Source organism: Akebia trifoliata, chromosome 2 (genome assembly GCF_017979445.1).
Source record: "Akebia trifoliata isolate Shusen 1 chromosome 2, ASM1797944v1, whole genome shotgun sequence".
NCBI lineage: Eukaryota > Viridiplantae > Streptophyta > Magnoliopsida > Ranunculales > Lardizabalaceae > Akebia > Akebia trifoliata.
In genome coordinates, this window is record NC_141376.1 from 23,515,983 (window position 1) to 23,540,964 (window position 24,982).

The 24,982-nt window shown below is 37.9% G+C and overlaps 1 protein-coding gene across 5 annotated transcripts in view; it reads left to right on the forward strand.

Moving 5' to 3' along the window:
- Positions 1-538: 538 nt before the first annotated feature.
- Positions 539-24,982, forward strand: part of LOC147409928 (uncharacterized) — a 43,154-nt gene continuing 18,710 nt past the window's right edge. Inside the window, exons 1-3 of one of the 5 annotated variants that reach the window (XM_086432107.1) lie at positions 539-767; positions 2,549-2,805; positions 23,170-23,203. In XM_086432107.1, the coding sequence (XP_086288233.1) occupies positions 695-767; positions 2,549-2,805; positions 23,170-23,203 (364 nt within the window). In that variant the 5' untranslated portion in view covers positions 539-694. Of the gene's footprint in view, positions 768-2,091; positions 2,806-23,169; positions 23,204-24,982 lie in introns of all 5 variants that reach the window. The other 4 variants (XM_086432105.1, XM_086432104.1, XM_086432106.1 and 1 more) reach the window with 4 other exon arrangements.

Sequence of the window (24,982 nt, forward strand, 5' to 3'; positions counted from 1 at the left end):
AGTCAATTTTTTAGAGGAGATGCTGTCGAAATTTCGATAGAATTATAATATTTATAAATGTATGTAAATTAACATTAACTAATTATTTTTATTATTTCATAATATTTGAATCAAAATAATAAATGTATTAATATTAATTAATTATTTTTATAAAGTTTTTATAAAAAATTATTAATTTTATATATTTCAATATAATTATATATTAGTTGGAGTTATGTATAATTTGGTGCATTACTAAATATTAAAGTCTTAGATCATTTTTTCAGAATATAATGGAATCTAGTAATTGTATCAAATAGTAATTATCAGATTATAATAAAAGAGAGTACTTTAAAAAAAATTCTATCAAATAATAATAATAATTTATTTATTTTCTTTTATTCAACATTTTATTACTGTTTAGAATTTGACGGCAAAAGCTGATAGCGTTCTTAAAAAAAAAAAAAAAGTTAGGAGTATTGTGAAAGAAATTCTTCGTAGGGGCTCGTTAAGTAATTTTGTGGGGACAAGAAAATTTGTTTTTCTCGAAATCGACGGAGAAAAGTCTTTCTGCAGTCTTGTTCTCCTTCCTTGCATATCTTTTCATCGAAACAGGTAAGGAGAGAACCAAAACAAGAGAGAGAAAGGTCTCTTTCTCTGTCGTAAGCTGCAAGGTTTTATAATGCGCACTTGATCTAATCATAGTCTTCATAAAATGGCAAACTTGAAGACCAATTCTCCTGTCTCTCGTCGCATTGTCCTCGCTTTCTTGGATTTCCTCAAATCTGGTTCGTTCTCTCTTTAACGAATTAATCACTTATTTAAGTTTCCAGTTGGATTTCGACTTCCCTGATTTTTAATTTGTAATTCTTATGGTGATTCTCTGGATTATTAATCTTCTCAGTAATTTGTGAGATTACTATTGCTTTTGATTATTAGGGTATCTCTTTTAAGTATTCTGAAGCGACGCTCCAAACATCTTCATTGGATTATCTTTTTTTATTTTTTTTATTTTGAACGAGTGGAGGGATAATGTGGCCAATCCAGGAAGTCTATCTGATAAACTAACAACCCCTTTGGATGGTTCATGAGTTAGCTTCTTGTATTATGTTTGTCATAATGTGTCTAGTACGAATGTTGGTTTAGGACGCATGAGTTTTGCTAACTTTGTAACGAATTATGATTGATTTGTCATAAATGGTTTTGACATTTGTATGCCATCATTAAAAAAATGCTGGAAATGGGTGTTTTCGTAGAGCTGAACAAAATTGTTCTTATGACAAAGTTCTCCATGTTTTATTCTTATTTTATTTTTTAAGTTGGGTTTTGATTGTTCTTATGCGCTAAATTTTGGTATGTATTTGATGATGTAGAGTGTCCTCACTCTCTTTGGAAGTAGGACTAATTCCTACAGATAAGCCCAAACACCACAAATTGGCGTATCAAGCATAATTGGGGGGGAGGACTCAATCTTGTATCTTTGGGGAGCAATTGAGGACGTTGAACCATTGCTCCACCACCTAGTTGGTGGAAAATACATTTTTATCTAATGTTTATTAAGAATAAAGTTTTGTAATTTTTTTAAAGCTATGTTTAATTTGCAAAATAGTAAACACACATTTTTATGTAGTCCATAATTAATAATATATGATTTTTATTTTACCAATTTATTTTCCAACCCACCCCTGACTTTGTCACTATGCTTATATGGTAATGAATGTGTGGGACCCACCTACCATATCATGATTTCTGTCTTAGTATCTTCCCTTTCTTCTCACGTTTGTTGATAATGGCCGAGGAATATGTCATGCCACTATTTGAAGAATCCCATGTGCCACAATAGCTAGTGGTCTAGCGTATACTCTGTTCCCACGGTTAAACCATTTTTGTTGGTGAGGCATGTGGAGTTGACGTCTGGGAAGTTGGGTTTGCAACTTGGTTCCTGTGAATATAGTATCTAAACTCTATGACAATGAGTTGTTTTTGTTGTATATACTCTTGGTATCTCATTTGATAATTCTGCAACGTTGTGCTTTTCACCTCGAGACACGTTTTTGCATTATCTGTAGTCATTTTTTTTTGCAAAACTGACTTCAACATTGGCTATGATAGGGAACAAGAATCAGGGGCAAAGCCAGGATGAACAGTTGCCCCCCTCCCCTCAATTTTTTGGTTGCTTTAGACACCCTTACCGCAACTTTTGGTTGACAGGATGAGCAGTTTCCCCCCTCCCCTCAATTTTTTGATTTTTCTAGGTTGTTTATAGAGTTGCTTTTACTTGCAAAAGAAATTTGAAAAGTACTTATCGGTTGAAATACTTCTGATTATTCTCGACGAAGGCTATTACTGTTATTTATTTATTTAATATTTGTAAATATGAATCTTTTCCCATCATTGAGGTGATAATATCCTTCTCTCTCCTTCCATCTTACTTTTTGTTTAAAATTGAAGATTTTGCCTTCTGAGTTCTGATATCTATTTGGAAGATTTTGCCCCCCTTTATATGTTTGCTTACTGAAAATCCATAATATAATTCTTGTTTTGATGCTGGTTGTTTCTTCTAGGACAGTTGAACCTGCTCCAGGTGTTGATCTTGAAGGTCTTGAGGTTGCTAAAGAGTGTTTGGAAGAGGTTTTTAAGCTCAATTCATCTTCTGTTGATGATCGAACCGAACCTGGTTTGTTGGTTGAGTACTTCAGTTTTCTGGATTCAAATAAACAACATGAACCAGATTTTCGTCAGGCAGCAGCGCCAATGGATGCACCTAGTATACACTCAACACGGGATGCCGCAGATGCAAATCTTTCACAGGCACCAAACCACTTGGTTTTCTTTCTAGACTCTATTTATATTGATCTACTTGACATTTATTTCCATTATTTTTTCTTAGAATTTTAATAGTTTATGCAACAGTTGTATCTTGATGATTATAACTTTCTACTTACACACTTGTTCTAGGTCCACTAGTATGCTTTTGGAGGCCTTGAAAATATGTACACCTTCTATCTCTAGAGAATTTTCAAAACTTTCCATATTGGGTCTTCAAAATAAGTGATGCAGCGGAAGCTTGTGAATCAATAGATTCTATAGGAATTAAGATATTGTATTCAATAGAATACTCAAAATTAATTTGAATCAATAGATTCAATTGATAAACAAGTAATAGCTTGAAAGAAAATACAACATAAAGTTAAAAAGTAATTAAGAGAAGATAATTGAATTGATTGATTATTATTAATTTTCAGATTTAAAGCTCCTTTTATAGATAACTCCATCATAACAACTTAGAATCTTTATAAAATACTAAAAATTAACATTCCTAACCTATCTATAACATAATAGCAACTTTCTAAATCTATTATAACTGTACTTGGATACTTCTAATTATACTCTAAATAATAAAAATGAATTTTAAAACAAATTGGAAATTAACAATGAATTGTACTCTTAAAATAACTATGAAATATAAATCCTACTAGAACTATAAAATAAAAATTCTCATAGAATTAGAAAATAGAAACAAATCGTAATAGAATTAGGAAACTAATTAGAATTATAGATATCCTACATCAGGCCCTCTTTCTTTTAAAAATACTTGTCCTTGAGTTATTTTTGAAGGCCTTCTTTTTTCCTTGTTCTCCATTCATCCCTCGCTCTAATCCACTTTCAGTGATATCCCTTCTTTAGATTTAGATTAGAGAATATAATTGACTATAGCATATCATCAGGCAAATTTTTCGCATAAACATTATCGTTTATCCTCTTCAAGGTATGAAGGGATTCAATTTTCTTCAATTTGGTCTTCTTGTAAGTTTTGGCGGGAAAATGATATTTATTAAGATAAACCATGACCGAGTCTCCTTGTTCATACCTCTTGATTCTTTTATCGACATCGATTTTGTACTTATCAGTAGAAGCTTCAAAGTTCTTTTTCAGTGGTTCCTTTAATAAGTTATGCTTTTTTAGATTCATCCAATAATAAGGCAGATTTGGGGGACTTGTATCGGGTACCAAATCGGTGTGGTGTTGTATATTCCACATGAGAGGCATTGAATCTAACAATTTTGAAGGAAGAACACAAGAAAATTCCTTAAAGAGGGGTTGCATTTGAGTAGGAACTTGAATAAGAGGGTCGCGGTTGGAAGGTTGCACTAGTTCCACGAACTCTTGATTTGTTTTCTTTTAGTCCTCGTTGATGTTAGTAGAAATAAAACATGTTCCATTTTTTTGGTTCGTTGGGCAGACTTGGGCTTGTCATTGGAAGGGTGTAGAATCATTTTGACACCATTATGCGTGAAAGAATAAGTGTTGGTTTTACCTTGATAGGTGACAACATTTTCATGAAGGCAAGGCCTTCCCAAGAGGATGTGGCATGCTCTCATTGGGACGATGTCATTTATAACCTCATTCTTATATTTCCCAATTCTAAATGAAAGAGAGCATTGGCTTGTCACATTCTTGTTGCACTTATCATCCACTCAACCTATAGATAAGGTGTAGGGTGTTGCGTAGTGGGTAATTTGAGTGCATCGACCATGTGGCTTGAAATTATATTTTTCGAACTTCCACTATGTATAATTAATTGGCACAACTTACCTTGCACCTTGCATCTAGTTCGGAAATGACTGTCAAGTTGAAGGATCAACATGTTGTACTGGCAATGAGTTGTGGATAATACAACTAAGATGTTTATCTTTTTCAAACTTCTTGAATTGGGCTTCCAATTCAGTTTTAGTGATGAATTCTCCGTCACCAGCCATGAATGTGGATCATAACAAAAGTTTTGATACCACTTGAGTAGCAGAAGCGCATGAATCAATAGATTTAATAAGAATTAAATATTGTGTTCAATAAAACACTCAAAATCAATTTAAATCAATAGATTCAATTGATAAAACAAGTAATAGCTTGAAAGAAAATAAAACATAAAGCTAAAAGGTAATTATTAAGAGAGAAAAGGTAATTGAAGTGATTGATTATTATTAAGTTTCGGATTTGGAGCTCCTTATATAGATAACTTAATACTGAATGCAACCGATGATGAGAATTACTATAATTTTATTTCGCTAGTGACGAAATCTTCCCAGCCGAGGAGAATTGATGGCAACATCAAATCTTAAAGAGTAGATTTTAATTTTTATTTAGACTTCTGTTTTAGGGCTTTAATTTTATGTTTTTAAGGTTTATTTTCATGTTTTATTGGCCCATGGTCTTAGTATAATATTTAAGGGTAGTTTAGTAATTTTAGTTTATCTTTTATTTAAGTTTATTAGGGTTTGAAAATTATGAGAGAAAGTTACGAAAATTAGGTCTTTTAATTTTATTAGGACTCTTGGTTGATTTTCTTTATTTATAGATCGTATTACGGTTTATTTATGGAGGATGAATAAAATAAACATGAAGTTTCTGTTTTCTTTTGAATGTTGGTGCATTCAACATGATTGATGCCATGAAAATCATTGGGTGATTCTAAGGTAAATATCATTTTTTTTTGTGAGACATCAGAAACCATCAAGAACCCTTTAATCTATTCAAGAATCCAACCCATAAATTTTGTTTTCTTGATTTTTTCAAGAAATCTTGAAATCTTGATTCTTGATTTCTTGAAGTTTTGAAGTCTTGGATTCTTGAATCTTGGTTCTTGAAATCTCTTTCTTGATTCTTGATTCTTGATTTTTTATTCTTGAAACTTACAAACCCCATTTTGTTTTACCCTTTAATCATTCCCCATTTTCTTTAACCCTTACTTCATTAATCTCCTAAACCAAATCTATTCTTACCTAAACACCCTAAATCCCTTATTTTTCCTAAATCAAATTTCATTTTCTTCTTTCTCCTATTGTCGCCCAAATCTTTAACCTGATCTCCAATCAGATTTCCCTAGATCCCCTATTTTGCCTAAATCAAATTCCATTTTCTTATCTCCCCTCATCGTCTTACATGAAATTGGTATCGTAGCCTAGGTTTAGGCGACACATTAGCAGATCGCATTGAAGGGAAATGGTATTGGAAGTTAAAACTAGATTTGTTATACCTTCTGGAAAGTCATTCAAGGTATTGTGCAGGGATGATTCTGAAGAGAACCTAATTTCAACCAGTTTCGTTGAGAAGATCTTACAAAATGATGAAGATAAAAGATTTTGTGGATATTATGATGGAGATTTCGTTATTCAGTTTTGTTAAGGAAAGTTCATCAATAGTGCCGAGTGTAAGGTGGTTCTTTAGAGGAATGTCATATCATGTTGGGACGAGGTTGGATCTCACGTGAACGGGTTAATTTTGATGCGGAGTAGGGTATTCTACGTGTTGCTTCATACAAATGATATTTACTCAAGATATCATTGTGGAAGTCAACTCCTACAGTACCATTAGTCCAAAAGCTGGTTGAAAAAAAGACAAATCAAACATTAACTTCACAAGATGGTGTGCCACAACTCTAGAATCAACGCATGAACAAGATCATGGAATGGAAAATATGTCAAAAGAGCCTAAGGAAAATCTTTTAGAGACAACATCTACAGTTTTTGTTCATGATTTAGTTGTTCCATCACTAACTCAAGTCGACTTTATCATCTTAGACAGGTACAATGAAGACTTTGCCAAGATAGAAGATCTCAATTTGAAGTTAATGGTTCAACACAACATCAAGACACGAGGACGAATCTTCATCAAAAGGGATGAACCACAAATTGTCCTGATCATTCTCAAGCACTTTAAAATTTGAGGACGAGTTTTCTTCAACCAAAGGAGAATAATGCGGAATGCAATAGATGATGAAATTACTACAATTTTATTTCACCAATGGTCAAATCTTAACGAGTAGATTTTAATTTTTATTTAGATTTCTGTTTTAGGGCTTTGATTTTATGTTTTTAAGGCTTATTTTCGTGTTTTATTGGCTCATAGGGCAGTTTAATAATTTTAATTTATTAGGGTTTGAAAATTAGGAGAGAGAAAGTTACAAAAATTAGGTATTTTAGTTTTATAAGGACTCTTGGTTGATTTTCTTTATTTATAGATTGTATTAGGGTTTATTTGTGGAGGATGAATAGAATAAATATGAAGTTTCTGTTTACTTTTGAATGTTGATGCATTCAATATGATTGATGCCATGGAAATCATTGGGGTGATTCCAAAAGAGATTTAGGAGAGAAAAGAAAAAACCTTAACTCCATAATTAGAGCTTGGCATATATATATATAATCGATAATAGAGGATTAGTCATAAATACCCTTACAAAGAAATAAATAAAGAAATAAACTAATATTAGTAGAAACTACAACTAACTATCCTAATATTTCCAATACTCCCCCTCAAGCTGGGACAAATATATCAACTAAACCCAGCTTGGCGAGGTGAGAGTTAATGGCAGAGGGTCCTACAGACTTTGTAAGCATATCGGCCAGTTGATTTGAAGAAGGAACAAAGACTGTCTCAAGTGCACCAGATCGAACTTTCTCCCTGAGAAAGTGAACATCAACCTCAATGTGCTTAGTTTTTTCGTGAAGGACCGAGTCAGATGCAAGCATGATAGCAGACTTGTTGTCACAGAACAACGATGAGGAACCAGCAATTGGAAATCCTAACTCTGTCAGCAAAGATCTAAGCCAAAGAAGCTCACATGTGCCAAGAGCCATAGCACGATATTCGGCTTTAGCAGACGAACGAGAAACCACACTTTGTTTCTTATTTTTCCACGAAATAAGGTTACCACCATAGAAAGTACAGAAACCAGATGTAGATCTCCTGTCTGTAATAGAGCCTGCATAATCAACATCAGTGAAACATGACAAATGTGGCTGAATAGTGGACGAATAAAATAAACCGAGACCAGGACGAGATTTCAAGTAGCGAAGAATACGATACACAGCGTCAAGATGAGAGGTACACGGAGTATGCATAAATTGACTGACTACACTAACTGCAAAGGTCAAATCTGGTCTAGTGTTAGTCAGATAAATCAAACGACCTACGAGTCTCTGGTAAGATGAAGGATCAGATAAAAGCTCCCCAGATTCAGCATGAAGACGATGATTCTGATCCATTGGAGAAGAAGCAGGACGACAACCAAGCATACCAGTATCCTGAAGCAGATCCAATGTGTATTTGCGTTGAGATAACGAAATACCACGACGTGAACGGGCCACCTCTATCCCCAAAAAGTACTTGAGGGGACCTAAGTCCTTAACCTCAAAAACATTACCCAATTGCCTCTTAACCCTGTCAATCCATTGTACATCATTGCCAGTTACTATAAATATCATCCACATAAACCAAGACAATTGTATTGCGACCATCTACTCCTCGTCGAATAAAGCAAGTATGGTCAGAGTGGCATCTAGAAAAACCCATAGATAGAATGACCTCAGAGAAGTGTTGGAACCAAGCTCGTGGAGACTGTTTTAGGCCATACAGAGATTTGAGAAGGCGACATACTTTCCCAGAATACTCCCCCTGAAGATGAAATCCAGGAGGGGGTCCATATAAATGATTTCTGCCAAATCACCGTTTAGAAAGGCATTCTTCACATCAAGCTGGTGAAGGGGCCATGAATGACATGCCGCTAAAGAGATAAGAAGACGAACAGTAGTAAGTTTGGCGACAGGGGCAAATGTGGCACCAAAGTCCTGTCCCGGAGTCTGTGTAAATCCCTTAGCAACGAGGAGGGCCTTGTAGCGATCAACAGTACCGTCTGCAAGATACTTGACAGTGAAAACCCATTTACAGCCAACAGTTCGCGCCCCAAAGGGAAGAGAAACCAGTTCCCAGGTATGATTCTTCTGCAATGCATCCATCTCAGTAGTCATAGCTTTAGTCCACTTAGGATCACGTAAAGCCTCAGATACAGACCGGGGAATCCGAATAGAGTCTGTGGTTGCAAGATAGGCTCGATAGGAAGGAGAGAGACCCTGATAGGAAACAAACTGGGCAATAGGGTAATCAGTAACACACCCTCGCTTACCTTTGCGAAGTGCAATAGGTAAGTGAGAGTCAGAAATAGAAGGAACAGGAGTAAATGTAGAAGGTGGTATACCTGAGTCCGAGGAAGAGGGTGGCAAAGTTTGAGAGGGGGGAGGGCACCGAGAGTACACCTGTAGCGGCTTTGAAGAAGAAGGTGGGGAGAACACGGGTGACGGTAGCACTATAGAGTCCTGCAAAGGAAAAGAGTCCTGCAAAGAAGATGAAACAGGAAAAAAAGGAACATTTTCAAAAAATGTGACATCTAGGGAATGAATAAGACGATGGGTGAGGGGATTATAACACCGATAGCCCTTTGACATAGATGAGTAACCCAAGAAAACACAACGAATGGCTTTGTCATCGAGTTTGGTGCGATGGGGAGTTCTATCCTGAACAAAGCAAGTACATCCAAAAACTCTCAGTGTAATGGGAAAGAGAGTGCGATCAGGATGAAGAACATGAAAAGGCACCTGTCCCCCTAAGGTACGGCTAGGGACACGATTCATTAGAAAAGTGGTTTTACGTTCTGCCACCCCGTTTTGCTCAGGGGTGTATGGGCAAGTTAACTGATGAAGCATACCATGCGTATGGAGATGGGACCGAATCCCATCAGAAATATATTCACCTCCATTATCGGTCCTAAGAGATTTGACAGTTATGTTGTACTGAGTCTGAATCATTTTTAGAAAATTAGCAAAAATGGGGAGCACCTCAGAACGAGAACGCATTAAATAAATCCAAGTACAACGAGAATAGTCATCAATAAATGTAACATAATATCTATGACCGTTAAAAGCCGTAATAGGAGAAGGCCCCCAAACATTAGAATGAACTAAGTAAAAAATAGCATTAAAACGATGCATGCGATGAATATAAGATGTACGTGTATGTTTAGAAAGCTCACACATAGAGCACTGAAATTTGTGGCTATCACAAGAAGTTTTTAAAGCAGGAAATAATGAACATAAGTGCTGAAAATTAGCATGTCCTAAGCGAGCATGCCATAAGTTTAAAGACTGGGAAGAAAAAGTATGATTGCCGATGAGTGGGAGGACGGAAGCTGGAACAGCTGTGGGTAGAGCGCCAAACAGGTACAACCCATCCCTCTCATACCCCTTGCCAAAAATCCTCCTCGAAGTCAGGTCCTGAAAAACATAGTAGGTAGGAAAAAATGTTACCGAACAATTTAGAGATTTTGTTATACTACTCACAGACATAAGGTTAAGAGATAGGTGAGGAACATGAAAAAAAGATTCAAGAGAAAGGTCAGGGGTCAAGGAAATAGTACCCTTGCTGTGAATAGGGATAAGAGACCCATCAGCAAGGCGAACCTCCTTATGAGTAGTAGGAAAAATGGGAGAAATAAAATGATTAGACTCACCGGTCATGTGATCAGAGGCACCCGAATCAATTACCCAAGTCAGAGGAGTAGAGCCAGACTGAGAGGCATGAAATGCAGAAGAGTTACCTGGAGGTGCGGTAACAGATGCGACTGTTGAAGATGAGGGAGCCTGAGCTTGAAGCTGATCCCGTACAATAGTTGTAATCTGCGTCTGTAGGTGTTGCAAATCAATAGTTCCAAGGGACACAGGTTCAACAGAAGTAGATTCAACAACAGCAGCACGGGGCTGTCCCCTAGAAGATCTCAACAGGTGGGGATAGAGTTGAAAACAACGGGCCTTCTCATTGCCAATCTTCCCACAATGACTACTCGTAAGACCATTACTTTTACCACGTCCACGGCTTCCACGACCTCGATTCCCGGATACTTGAGTACGAGAGTTAGAGAAACCCGAATTGACTGCGAGAGCCATCTGATCTGTATCTAAAGTAGGTATAATGGCAGGAGACTGAATCTGAGAGGGAACGATACGGCGACGACGCTCATCACTATCAATGGTCGCAAATGTCTCAAATAAGGACGGTAAAGGCGTGGTATTAAGAATTTGAGTCTGCAGTGCTTCAAACTCAGGACGAAGACCCATGAGGAACTGATATGTCTGATGACGAGCAATTCTCTTGACTACATACTTGGCTGCCTTAGTAGACAACTCAGCCATAGACTCATAGTGCGAGAGTTCCTCCCAACGAGACTGAAGAAATCCAAAGTAATCGGCAACACTCTGATGTCCCTGTGTAGCCTGAGCAATATCCCGGTAAAATTCATAAATTCGGGAGTCATTACGAGCATGTGCATATGTTTGAGTGAGAGCTGTCCACAAAGAAGAGACGGTCTCATGATACATAAACATAGTGTAGATGCGTTGCTCTATGGAATTAAATAACCATCCAAGAATGGTGCAGTTATCAATTTCCCCTTGTTCAAATTTTGGATCAGTGAGTGGTGGCCTAGGAATAACACCGGACAACCAACCAGATTTGCCTCTACTACCCAAATAGAGACGTACAGACCTAGACCAGGACTGAAAGTTACGACCATCTAATGGTGCATTAGTTATACGCTGGATTGAGAAATTTGCCCCAAGAGTTGTAGTAGAATCCTTAGTCTCGTGAGGCATTGTTATTGCACACTATGCACAGGGAGGAATTTTGGATTGAAGGAAGATATCTCGAGTAATATTGTCGAAGGTCAGATAATGCACAATTACTTGCTGTCAAAGCCCTTTGTTGTTGAAGTTAAAAAAAAATTCCTTGCTGTTGCTGTCGAAGAAATTCACAAAAGAATATCTTTGTATAACCTTAGAAATATTACAGAACTGATCGTAAGGGCAGTTAAGATCTAATGGGTCGATCCCAAGAGTTGTTCAGGGTTTGGAGATTGATCGGAGAACTGTTTGCAGCCTGAATATCTGATCGCAGGGCTTGAAAAGAGCATATAAACAGATCGCAAGGCTGCAATCTCTGTCTGCTGGCGTCGTAGGCTTGATTCAGACCATACAACCTGATTGCAGGCTGTAGTAGGACGTAAAACCTGATCGCAGGTTTGCTAATGACCTAGAGTTAGGATCACAGACCTGATTCAGGCCATACAACTTGATCGGAGGTTGTTTAGAGCATAAAACCTGATCGCAGGTTTGATCGAAGAAATTTTAGGAATTTTTTTTTTTTTGAAAAGAACGAATATGGAGGCTCTGATACCAAGAAGAGATTTAGGAGAGAAAAGAAAAAACCTTAACTTCATAATTAGAGCTTGGCATATATATATATATAATCGATAATAGAGGATTAGTCATAAATACCCTTACAAAGAAATAAATAAAGAAATAAACTAATATTAGTAGAAACTACAACTAACTATCCTAATATTTCCAATAATTCCAAGGTAAATATCAAATTTTTTTTTTCATTTTTTTAATCTTCTTCTTATCATTTATCTTCTTTTTTTATTTGTGAGAAATCAAGAAACCATCAAGAACCCTTTAATCCTTTCAAGAATACAATCCATAAATTTTGTTTTCTTGATTTTTTTCAAGAAATTTTGAAATTTTGATTCTTGATTTCTTGAAGTCTTGGATTCTTGAAACCTAAAACCCCCTTTAGTTTTACCCTTTAATCCTTCCCACTCTCTTTAACCCTTATTTCATTAATCTCCTAAACCAAATCTACCCTATACCCAAATATCCTAAATCTTCTATTTTTCCTAAATCAAATTCCATTTTCTTACCTCTCCTATTGTCGCCCAAATCCTTAAACTAATCCCCAATAAGATTTCCCTAAATCCCCTATTTTTTTTAAATCAAATACCATTTTCTTATCTCCCCTCAACGTCCTGCTTCATAACTCCATCATTACAACCTAGAATCCTTCTAAAATATTAAAAATCCTAACCTATCTATAACATAATAGCAGCTTTCTAAACATATTATAACTCTATTTTGATACTATTATAGTCTAAATAATAAAAAAAATTAGAAACTAATAAGGAATTTTACTCCTAAAATAGCTATGAAATATAAATCCTTTTAGAACTATAAAATAGAAATTCTAATAGATCTAGAAAATAGAAACAAATCCTAATAGAAGTAGGAAACTAATTAGAATTGTAGATGTCCTACATCAATAAGCTTCAAGTTGGCTACTGTGAATAATGAAATGAATAGGAAACTATTTTACTTGTATATTAAGAACCGATAAAAAAGTAATCTATTTATTATTTTGTTGTATAAGGGCACTTCAAATTTCCTATGTTACAATATCAAGGGTTGAAGAGTCATATTTGATGGCCAATCTAGATTTTGTAGGATGCTCATTTACAAATCTTCATAAATACTTTTTATTGTCTGTAAGTTGTGGTCTAGTCTCTAATTATTGAAAGAAATTTGACATTAGGCTTTTGGTTGTTTGGTCGACTTGTAGGGTTGCTAGGATTAACATCTTGCGAGAGCTTTTTAAGGTTTTCTTGCTCTAAGTACTAGATAAGCACTTTCTTATGTATTTCAATAGTTATAAGTATCACTCCATGAAAGAGACATCTTTTGCTTGGTTCAAGGGCTGGTGCCAAGATTGATTGGAAGTTTCACCGAGCTTGAAGAGGTCTTCATGGCGCAGTTTGTCCACAACATGAAGAAGAAGGTCAAGTGGACGTGTTTTTCCCCTGAACATTTATATTAAGACTATGGGCTAATAAAACATAAAAAATAAGCCCAAATACTAATCTTAATTGCTAAAATAGACTTTGCTAAACATAAAGCTAAATAAGACATAAAATCTAATGATCTAATGGAAAAAGCATATGATCTCTGATGTCCCTATCAATATCAGTGTAAGTCTTTCTCTCCAAAGCTTTCAAATGGATATTTAAAAGTAAACTTGAGGTGATACTTGTGTAGCCAAAATTTTGTAGATGCTAGAAGACTTTGATGTTGGGAATTGTGATGCATAGTCTAATTGAAATACGTGTATATTCATAAAAAATTTAAGCAATCTTTGAATGCCTTCGACGAAGGGAGATAAATAAATGATGGTTGTATTGGGTCAAAATACATAATTGATACAATTGCAGATAAGGTCTTTATTCTCCCAAAATTCTTCCTCACCACAATATTCTCTCAAGGTATTTATAGGCTTTCAAACGTCCCTTTCAACGTATGGAAGCCCCTGATTCGTCCACATATCTCGAGGGGGTTGCATCCTAACGAGGGCCACGTCCTTCTAGCCTTTAAGCATCCGATTGGGCATGCAAGAGGATCTATTCCTCCTAGAACCCCTTCTTCCATTTGGGTGACGCCTTGGAGGTTCACATCCCTTTTGAGCCGTCCATGTGTGCACGTCCAAGAGGTGCACATCCCCTTTGAGCCATCCAAGTCACATGACATCCTGGAGGTGCACATCCCCCTTGATTTGTCCATGTGTGCACGTCGTGGATGTGCACAATCCCCTTGAGCAGTCCATGTGTGCACATCGTGGAGGTGCACATCCTCCTTGAGTCGTCAATGTGCGCATGCTGTGGAGTTGCACATTCCCCTTGAGTCATCCATGTGGGCATGTCATGGAGGTGCACATCCCCCTTGAGTCGTCAATGTGCGCTATCCAAGTCACATGACGTCCTGGAGGTGCGCATCCCCTTGGATTTGCCTATGTGTGCCGTCTAAGTCACGTGACATCCTGGAGGTGCACATCCCTCTTGAGTCGTCCATGTGTGCTGTCCAAGTCATGTGACGTTCCTCTAGATGGAACCCTCGAAGTGATGCATTGTGGCCCCCCTTTTCCAAGTCATCGTTGCCACGTTGCCCTAGCAAATTATCATCATCCACATTTAGCCCCGTACACAATTGGGTGGGACACTTAGTTCAAGCTGCTATCGAGTTTGTTTTGATGATGTCCTTCCACCCATATCTTTTGTGAGACATTTCGCAAAGCTACTGTCTCCTATGATCACATCCAATTGACGCCTTGGCCTCAACACCAATGTGCTAGATTGCTGAGGTGCTTACCCAATTGCTAACATACTTGTGAAGTCGCTTTTTTTACTATGGTCCCCCTTTTGACGCCATTCAATGTTGTGACCCCAAAGTATGCATGTTAGTCATTTTGTGCTCGTGATACATGGTAATATTTCCTTTGTGCTCGTATCGTATGTCAGACATTTCACAAATTTGTCATCCACTATGTGCTCATCATGTTAGTGCTTACGTCCCTTATGTGTTCTAAGCGGACAGTTGTTTGGAGGAAGATACCTTGGTTGATGAGGACCAAGAGTCTTTAAAGCCTCATGCTTGGAGGTGGTGTGGGGTGAGGATAACAAAGTCATTAACAAGATTTTATATGAGCCTTCTGAGGTCATATATTGCCTATATTTTCATCTCATTGATGGCATTGGGCAAGTTAGCATTTTTGCTTGAGCGCTTGCGTGGATCTCAATTTAGCTCATTGGCCCTACCTTTCATGAGGGGCAAATGGCATTTCTGCAAAGCTCAACACTTGGACATGTACTATTGTTCTTGGGTGGTAGGTAGGATACTGAGTTCTATACTCCAGACAGGTGTGCATGTCAACGTGGGTTTGATCAAGGTCTTCTTGGCCCTATTCCTAAGCATATGTCCATGACTTTAGTGATGAAACGTTATGTCACTTTCGATCTTTTTTTCTAGGATGCATTGGTGAGCTTCACATTCTTTTGCTCTTGAGGGTGGGCTTAGCATTCCTGAAGATGATTTGGACGACGTTGGTGTGGAGAATCCTGCAGGTGTACCTTTGGCCAATACCGTAGTCTTTCTTGGGGATTCCCTATTTGCTTCTCTTGTTGGTATTGTAAGTTTTGTACAAGCCCCCCTTTGTTCAAAGGAGGTGCAACGTATTCACGTATCGGTGATATTGATCATACTAATGGTGTCATGAGGAAGAAGGGATGAAGACTCCAAAGGGTGGAGTGGTTGGGTGATGTGAAATGCCCATTTTTCTTAGAGGGGATGTTACCTCCCCAACTGATCAAATGGGTGGTACGATATCGTCTTCTTATGCCATGAATACCAAAGTTATTTCTACTAGAGAGCTTACTCCAACGGCTTCAATTGGTTATGCCCTCGGGTTTGATTGTCTACATATTCGAGAGAGCTCCATGGGTGACAATCAGGCCCACCCCTCTCCTTTGTGGGTTAATGTGCAGGGTGTTGCAGCTGTTGCGAATGATGAGGCTTTGTATCGAGAGGTTTATGCGCATCACAAACATTTTTTTTGGGAACACCTTGATTGAGTCTTGTTTTGGGCTGTTGACCCTTATGATTTCAGAAGTGTTGAAGGTCGTGCATGCCATGCGAGGCTTGCTTATTTGATCTTACCTCACAACAACTTGGCATTTGGGGTGGAAAGTTTAGGATGGCGGAATGGGTTAAGTTCAATGTAGTTTGACTGAAAGCACAATATGTGCTAGTGGCAGTCGCCTTTCACGATTTGAAGCGTGTTGATATCGAGCTTGTCGATGCAGAGTATAGTGCAACAAAGAGGGTCTGCACTTTTAGGGATTGAGAGCAAAGCTTTTTGCCTAGAGCTCTTGTTGGCAAGGGCGGAGCCAGGATTTTTTTTACATGGGGGCAACTAAGAACTTATTAATAATATTAAATTTTATTTTATAAAAACTACCAAAATCAACTTCTACTACATATGTCTACAATAATTTAAATTGACAAAATATTAACACATAGCATTTATATAAAATGTTAACATTGTTTCCACAAAAAAATCAATCACTAATCTACATGCATAAGTTTTCACAATTGTTTCTTACGAGTTCTCATATTTTGATCACAAGTTAGTGGTAACCGAACCTTAGGGTGGAGATCCATGCCGTAAATTTCAAAACAATGTGATTAGTTTATTAATTAGCATACCGTGGAGTGGATCCTAACCGCATCAATTTGTGGTATCCAAAAACAGGATCTGGTGCCACAGGGTTATAAAGGAAAAAATTCTAAAAACTTTGAAAAAAATGTTAATTTTACCATTGAATTTTAATTTTAAATTTTGGAGTTCGGTAACCATCTATTTTTAACATATTTGATTAGGCTCAAAAAAGAATTTTTTATTTTTTTATTTTTTTGAATTAATGTTTTTCATGAAATCCAGAAGATTGTGGTGTTGGATTGCAAATTTTACAAATCATATAGGCCCAACGACCCTTAATAATATGTGAAATATTACTAAATTAGTTATGCTAGTCTAATTCATAAGGATGGTTTGCTCACTAACAAACTTGATAAATTAAGGGAGTTTTTGCAATAAAATTGCAACATATAGGTCTGCCTAGTAAAGCTCTCTTCAAAAAAATTTAGATTATTAAAAAATCCTTCTAAATTTTAGAAATTTCTATGTGGGCTAAATTCTTAAGAAACTATTTTAAATTATTAGTAACTTATTAAGATTTTTAAAATTCTTATGGAGGCAATAAGAGGTTTTAGAAACTTTTGTGGGGGCCAAGTCTTGAGAAATCAATTTTCATTATAAATTACTAGTTACTCCTTGAGGTTTTATAAAGTCTTGTGGGGGCAACTGCCCCCATTGCCCCCACTGTAAATCCGCCCCTACTTGTTGGTGGAGTATTAGGAGAAGGCTGCCGAGCTTCACATTGAACAGGCAGATGCGCTAGTAGCGTTAGCCCCCCATCTGTCGTAGTACAGAGGCCTTTCGAGCGTTGGTCACTGGGTCACTTTTAACTTTGTGATTTTTAAGCATGTTGACAAGCATCTGCACTTTCAGATGTTGAGGGTGAGGTTGCTTGTCTAGGGCGGTTGCTCACTAAGCATAAAGAGAAAGCCATTGCATTTTGTTGAGAGCGTGCTGAGGTTTTGACCATGCTAGACCCCATCCGATGCCGTGTAGATGTTGTGAAAGCAGTGGCACAAAGGCTCTCTGAGCATTGCCCATTGGGCCATTTTTGACTTTGTGATTTTGAAGCATGTTGACAAGCTTCTACACTTTCGGATGTTAAGGGCGAGGTTGCTTGCCTAAGTACAAGGAAAAAGTCAATGTGCTTTGTTGAGAGCCTACTGAGGTTTTGACTATGCTAAACCCCATCCCCATTTGGCGCCATGTAGATCTTGTGAAAGTAGTGGCGCAAAGGCATTCCAAGTGTTAGCCACTGTGTCATTTTTTGGCTTTATGATTTTGAGGTATGCTGACAAGTATCTGCACTTTCGAATGTTGAGGGTGAGGTTGCTTGCCTAAAATGGTTGCTTGCTAAACACAAAGAGAAAGCCGTTGTGTTTTGTTGAAAGCGTGTTGAGGCTTTGACCATGCTAGACCCCATCCAACGTCGTGCATATGACGTGAAAGCAGTGGCACAAAGGCCTTTCGAGCATTGGCCATTGGGCCATTTTTGACTTTGTGATTTTGAAGTATGTTGACAAGCATCTGCACTTTCAGATGTGGAGGGTGAGGTTGCTCACTAAGAACAAGGAGAAAACCATTGTGCTTTGTTAAGAGTGTGCTGAGCTTTGACCATGCTAGACCTTCCATTCGACGTCGTGCAGATGTTGTGAAAGCAATGGTGCAGAGGCCCTCCAAGCATTGGCCATTGTGCCGGTTTTGACTTTGTAATTTTGAAGCATGTTGACAAGCATCTACACTTTCAGATGTCGAGGGTGAGGTTGCATGCCTACCATGTCAGTCCCATCCGACGTCATGCAGATGTTATGAGAACAGTGGCATACATGCCCTCCGAGCGTTGATTTGGGTTGCTTTTGACTTTGTGATTTTGAAGCATGTTGAGAAGCATCTACACTTTCTGATGTTGAGGGTGAGGTTGCTTGCCTAGAGTGGTTGCTTGTTAAGCACAAAGAGAAAGCCGTTGTGCTTTGTTGAGCAGGCAGATGCGTTAGCTGCTTTAGCTCCCATCCGTCGTCGTACAGACACCCTCCGAGCGTTGCCCACTGGATTGCTTTTAACTCTGTAGTTTCCTTGGTGTTTCACTTTCTTTTTTTTTTAATCCAAGAATGTATGTAACTTCTTAACAAAAACTTTTGGTAAGGGGAAGTGTCTCATTTTCTTTTGATTGATTGAGAAACAATGAACATTTTTTATAAATCTTTCATTTGGTATTACATTTTCTATGCCCCCCCCTTTTTTTGAACAGAGTACGTCGATACCAACCGATAAGTAGGAGAGAAGGGAAAAATGATTGTATGGCTGCTGTCAGATGCGATGTGTATGTCAAATGGTCATTATCATGTTGGTACGATCGTGTGTGTCAACATCCCTTATCTAAGATAACCATTTACTCGTAAAGCTAAGTCGTCTCGCAGGGGGTCGCCTTCTTGGACGTGCGAGGTGACATCCGACAATGCCCATAACGCTAAGGGTTGGTGCTTGTGCCATGACCTATGGGGTTCGTGCACCATTTAGTTAGCTAGTAGTTGTCTCACATGTTGATTGATGAATGGGGTCCTATTCAGCAAATGATGTGCTCTTTAATGAAAAATGCCACTGTGGGTCATTTAGTCATCTTTAAGGGTATGGCTTCAACCCGTTTGATAAATAATTTTATAGTGGTGATTGTCCACGTGTGTTTTTTGGCCTAACTCAGGGTTGATTGGTCCGATCAAGTTTAGCCCCCAAACAAAAAACGACTATGGGGGCATCATGTCTTCGTGCCTTTGACAAAGTTCACACCTTTAAACTAACAATCTGGCGTCTCCTTCCTTTGTGAGTCAGTAATGCCCATCTGCAATTCCCCTTGCATGCTCTTCCTTTACAATACCCCTCGGTGGATGTAGAAACATGGGGTGTGCCTCTTTGGTTCGAGTGCTTCCCTTCACTTAACCATCTTGTAAGAAGTTTATGATCAACATCTGTTAGTCTTCTTTCTTTCTTTTACAAGATGTCTCTACCTGTTCTGAAACACCTTGGCATGTGAGGTGACGGTTCGGAGTGGCAAGAAGTAGATGTTGGTTAGGCCTATCTGACCCTTTATGCTTCTCCTTGACGTCTTGACCATGATGGCATGGTCTTGAATGGGGTTGGAAATCACAACAAAGTTGATGGACACCACATAACGCTTTTCTTTTGAAAAGTATAGTTGATCGGCAACAAACGGTTTGCGTTGTATAGGTAGTAGGTGGATGGCTTCATCCTAGATCCATGCTTCGAGGATCCCTTCAACCTTGCCTATACTGCATGCAAATTCAGGGACGTCGTCATTGTCGGCCTTGAGATTGGGTTTCTTGTTAGTGCACATCTGCCCAGGGTAGTCACTACCCCTCTTCTTAAGCGAAGATCCTGTTGCGAATACTTGAGGTCCATAATGCTTCTCGGTCTTAGCACACTCTCCATTCATAAGCTCCCCTCTAGTTGCACGGGGACGACAATCCGACGTGTATATTCATGAAGCACTGAAAAGTTTGAAATCCTGAGATTTTCAAGTAATGTTCGGTAGGGGATGACCATCCCATTTATGCACATTTCCACTAGGCGTACCTCTGCGACTTGCTCATCGCAATCCATTGAACCTTCGTATGTAGTTGTTCAAGTTTTCTCCTTCGCCTTGCCTTGTCCTTCCAAGGTTAGTGAACGTTACCGCGTGTATGCATACCTGGTCAGTGACTTCGAGAATTCTTGTAAACGAAAATCATGATCTCCCCCATGTTTGCCAAAGAACTCAATAAAGAAAGAGACGTGTTCTCGTGCATTTCCTTTTTAGTTGTACATCACGAAGGGAGGTGTGGTTATCACGTTGAGTACAAACTGTGTTGGAGCTCGCTCATCTTTTTTATCTCGTTCTCTCACTAGCAAACGAGTAAGATTTGTCATTGTTACGAACTCTGTCATTTGACTCATCAGCACTTGAGGCTTGAGTGCTCGTTTCGGGTCTCTGTCGACAGTTGAGGGGTTTTTAAAGGTCGTTCTCCTGTTGTGTTTGAAGCATCTTTCAGGATGACCTCGTTTGGTACCATCGATGCATAGTCGTTCTCCCTCAAGGGTGGGGGTCGAGTGTCGACTGTGTTTGTGATCACGACATGTTGTTGCCCGCCTAGCCCATTTCCTGCGCTAACTTCTACTTGGCTACAAGATGTCCCCGCATGCCCTTTAGGTGCTCAGGTCATTGTCTTCCTAGCTTAGATTGATGTAAGAGGATCTTCACACATAACGAAGAGTAATGTGCAAACTCAGTTTCAGTGACGGCTACACTTCCAGTCTGCTTCCTCTCGAATGTTTTTGAATGTGCGATGTTACTTTCTTCAGCAGAGTTGCTAAAATGTATTGGGTTAAAATACATAAATGATACAATTGTTGATAAGGTCTTTATTCTCTCGAAATTCGTCCTCACAACAATATTCTCCCAAGGTATTTATAGGCTTTCAAACGTCCCTTTTAACGTACAAACAACCCTTAATTCGGCCACGTATCTCGTGGGGGTTGCATCCGAACGAGTGCCATGTCCGCCCTAGCCTTCCAACATCTCATTAGGCGTGCAAGATGATCATTTCCACTTAGATCCCGTTCTTCCATTTGGGAGACGCCCTAGAGGTGCACATCCCCCTTGAGCCATCCATATGCGCATGCCTGGAGGTGCACATCCCCTTTGAGCTGTCCAAGTCACGTAATTTCCTGGAGTAGCACATCCCTCTTGATCTGTCCATGCGTGCACGTCCTGGATGTGCACATCTCCTTTGAGCAGTCCATCCTTGAGCCGTCAATGTGCTCACATTGTGGAGGTGCACATCCCCCTTGAGTCGTCCTTGTGCGCATGTTGTAAATGTGAACATCTCCCTTTAACCGTCCATGTGCGCACGTCCTAGAGGTGCACATCCCCCTTGAGCCGTACATGTGCGTTTTCCAAGTCACATGACGTTCCTCCAGATGGAACCCTCGAGGTGATGCAATGTGGCCCCCTTTTCCAATTTATCGTTGCCATGTTGCCCTAGCAAATTAGTATCATCCACAATGGTCATGATTTGAAGTTTTTTGTTGTTTCAGAATGTTTCATTAGAACATTACAATTTTGGTTGAGACTAGAATGAAACATTGACCCCAAAACATTGAATCTCTCCGGAATGTTTTGGATTGTCTCAAAAATTTTCAATTGAGACCATTTTTGTTTTCTCCCGATCGAAACATTGCCTTGAAACGAGAAGGCCTAGCAATAGTGAGATCATCTTTTTGAAGATCAAAACCCTTATATTTAAATGGTTTTTAGTATTTAAGGAGTGTAGGAGCCTTTTTCTTTGATGATTTTGCATTTTGATGAGGATCAAATATGAGAGTGGGTAGTATTTTTTTTTCTTCTCTTTTAGGTCTCCTCAACTTCTATATCTTCGTATATTTTTGGAAGTTGCCACTTTTTAAAACATACACCCCTATAAAAAGGCTAAAGTTGGTTGTGTGAATGGTGTTTCCAAATATTGTGATATAAAATTGTGTTTTCAGGATTTTTATATTAGTTTAAACTATTGTAAAGTTTAAGTTGCCATATTAGACGAATACACGTTTTTGGAGGATTATTAGGCAAACGAGTCTATCTAAACAGTTACTGATTATAATTTGTTGTCTACTTTTGATTTACTTTTTAAGTATATTTTTATAGTAGTTTAAACTATTGTAAAGTTTAAGTTGTCATATTAGTCGAATGCACATTTTTGGGGGATTATTTGGTAAATGAGTCTATATAAACAGTTATTATTGATTATAATTGGTTGTCTAGTTTCGATTCATCGCCATCATAAATTAATAATCATCAAAACCATATCCCAAAGGCTTGAATCGCCGAAATGAATCCAGTTCTTCCATTCCACTCTATCCAGATCCACTTCTTCTATTATTGATGGTGTGTTCATATATACTTTCACTATCTCCACGCACCTTCTTTTGAATTTTCTTCTCTCTTTTAGAACTTTCAACTTGAATATGTATTGTATTTTGGCCTGTAATTGGTCTTTTTTAAACATTTAGAAACTATCTCAATTGACTTTCTCTTAGTTTAATGCCTATTAGAGCTACTCCTATATTTTCTCAACTAGGTTATTTTAATTTTTCAATCTTTCAATTCATCCATCTCAACATCCTCATCTTTGCTACACACAATTTATTAACTCGATGCTTCTTGACCGTCCAACATTTGACTCCATAAAATATAGCTGGTCTTACTGTTGTCTTATCAAATTTTCCTTATAATTTGATTAGTATGCATCTGTGAATTGTTACTTTGAATTATTTGAAACCTGAGGCTGGGATTCATAGAGTGTTGAACGACATTTGATTTTTAGTTATGCTATAATTGTTTTGCTTCGATTTTTTTGATGAATGTTGATTTTGATTTTATTTCATGTTGTCCTTTTTCAGGGCAAAGATCTTACCGGAGAACCCCCTGCATTAGGTAGAGATTTTGATCTTCAATGTCGTAGTTTGCTTGCATATGCTATTCTATATTCAGTTTTTAATTTGATTGGGTAGAATGCTTATTGCCTGACATTAGATGACATTCTAATTTTGACAATGTACATAAAATGAAGAGAAGGAAAGCTTAATCAACTTGGCAGGTTATACTTGCACAGCGATATACAAGATTACACATATTCATACTTACATACATGTAAATCTATGGATACTTGTAGCATATGTCTCATATTGGTCAGCTCTGTGCTCAGGATGTCGCAGCTAAGATATTCTGAGATGAATTGAGATATATTTATTTTATTTAGGAGTATGATTTATTGAGTGGGGAAAGCCCAACAAAGATGTGAAGCAGGGAGGGAATGAGCAATGATCTCACTTCCTCCTAAGATAAATAAGGCTTAAAGACACTATCTGTCATGTGAAGTCTAGGAATTTAAAAGTGCGACTCTCTCCACTATAGGAGGATACAAGACCAATTAAAAGTCACTGTTTGAAGGCCAAAATAGTAACTTCAATCTCTTCCTCTTTGCCTTCCAAGGGTTTACAATTTCTCTCTTTCAGAACTTTCCCGTACACAACTGAGGCACTTGAATTCCTAAGGCCCTTTCCACTCTGATTGAAGGTTTAGATCACCTAATGAGGGTCTCAGTCAGAGACTTGGGGAAGTTTCATGAGACTCCCAACAAAGATCAGACAGTGATCTATACTGTCCTCGTGAAATACTACTTCAGACGGGATCTTAGACTTCCAAATCTTTACTATTTATAATAAGAGAGCAGAATTAGGAGTTTGTTTACACCAAAATTTGTGAGGTCAAAAATGTCCAACCTTTATGTTTAAACTTAATGTTATCATGGTCATTTTTGTCAAAAATCAACAAAAATATCCTTTTACTATGTTATCTTCAAAAATTCCCAAAATTAATATTTTAAAGTACAAATAAGTTCGTATGATACATGTGCATTTGCACATACTACCTACTAGTCTTACATAAGTGAAGGGCACTCCTTTAAAGTTGATCTTGTGGTGAAAGATTTACTAGAAAATTTGCCATTGGTGTGCCAACACCAAACCCCTTTGTGGGTCTCTTCAGATGCCACCTTAACATCCTGGATCATACTCCATGATCCCTCATATTCTCCAATTCCCAATCATTGAAGTTCATGTAAAGGTGCAAGCACCAAAAAGTGTGGCCACCCTCAATAATCTAATAATCCTTCTCGAAGGCATCTTTGGTTATTAAAATCACTTTAATGGAGGGAAAAGCAGTTCTAAGAGGCTCTTCTCCACACCAAAGTTCATCATCTTAGACTTTAATGTTGCGAACGAGATATTAGTTATCCTTAAAACACACAATAAGAATTGGAGTCACCTCTCCCTGAACAATCGATTCATAAGGAGAGGAAGGCACAAGACTCTCTCCTCGCTTCCCCCTTTTTTTGGAGCTCATATTTGGCATAAACATTCCTCCATGTTTATCCCAAATACCCTATATGTACCAGTTTTATTCAATTTGGTATGTATCATCATCATCAAAGCTTTATCCCAATTATATGGTATAGCCTGAACAAATCTAGTCCATCCATTAAATTTCATCTAAAGCTATAGTTCGTGTTTAGAGAGAAGAAGATTAAGGGAAAAGATTAATTATTGATTAACCCTAATTAGGCTATATAATGATTACATAATATAAGTAAAGTGAAAAGACCAAAAAGGACATAGCCTAAAAAATAGACTAATTTAACACTCCCCCTCAAGT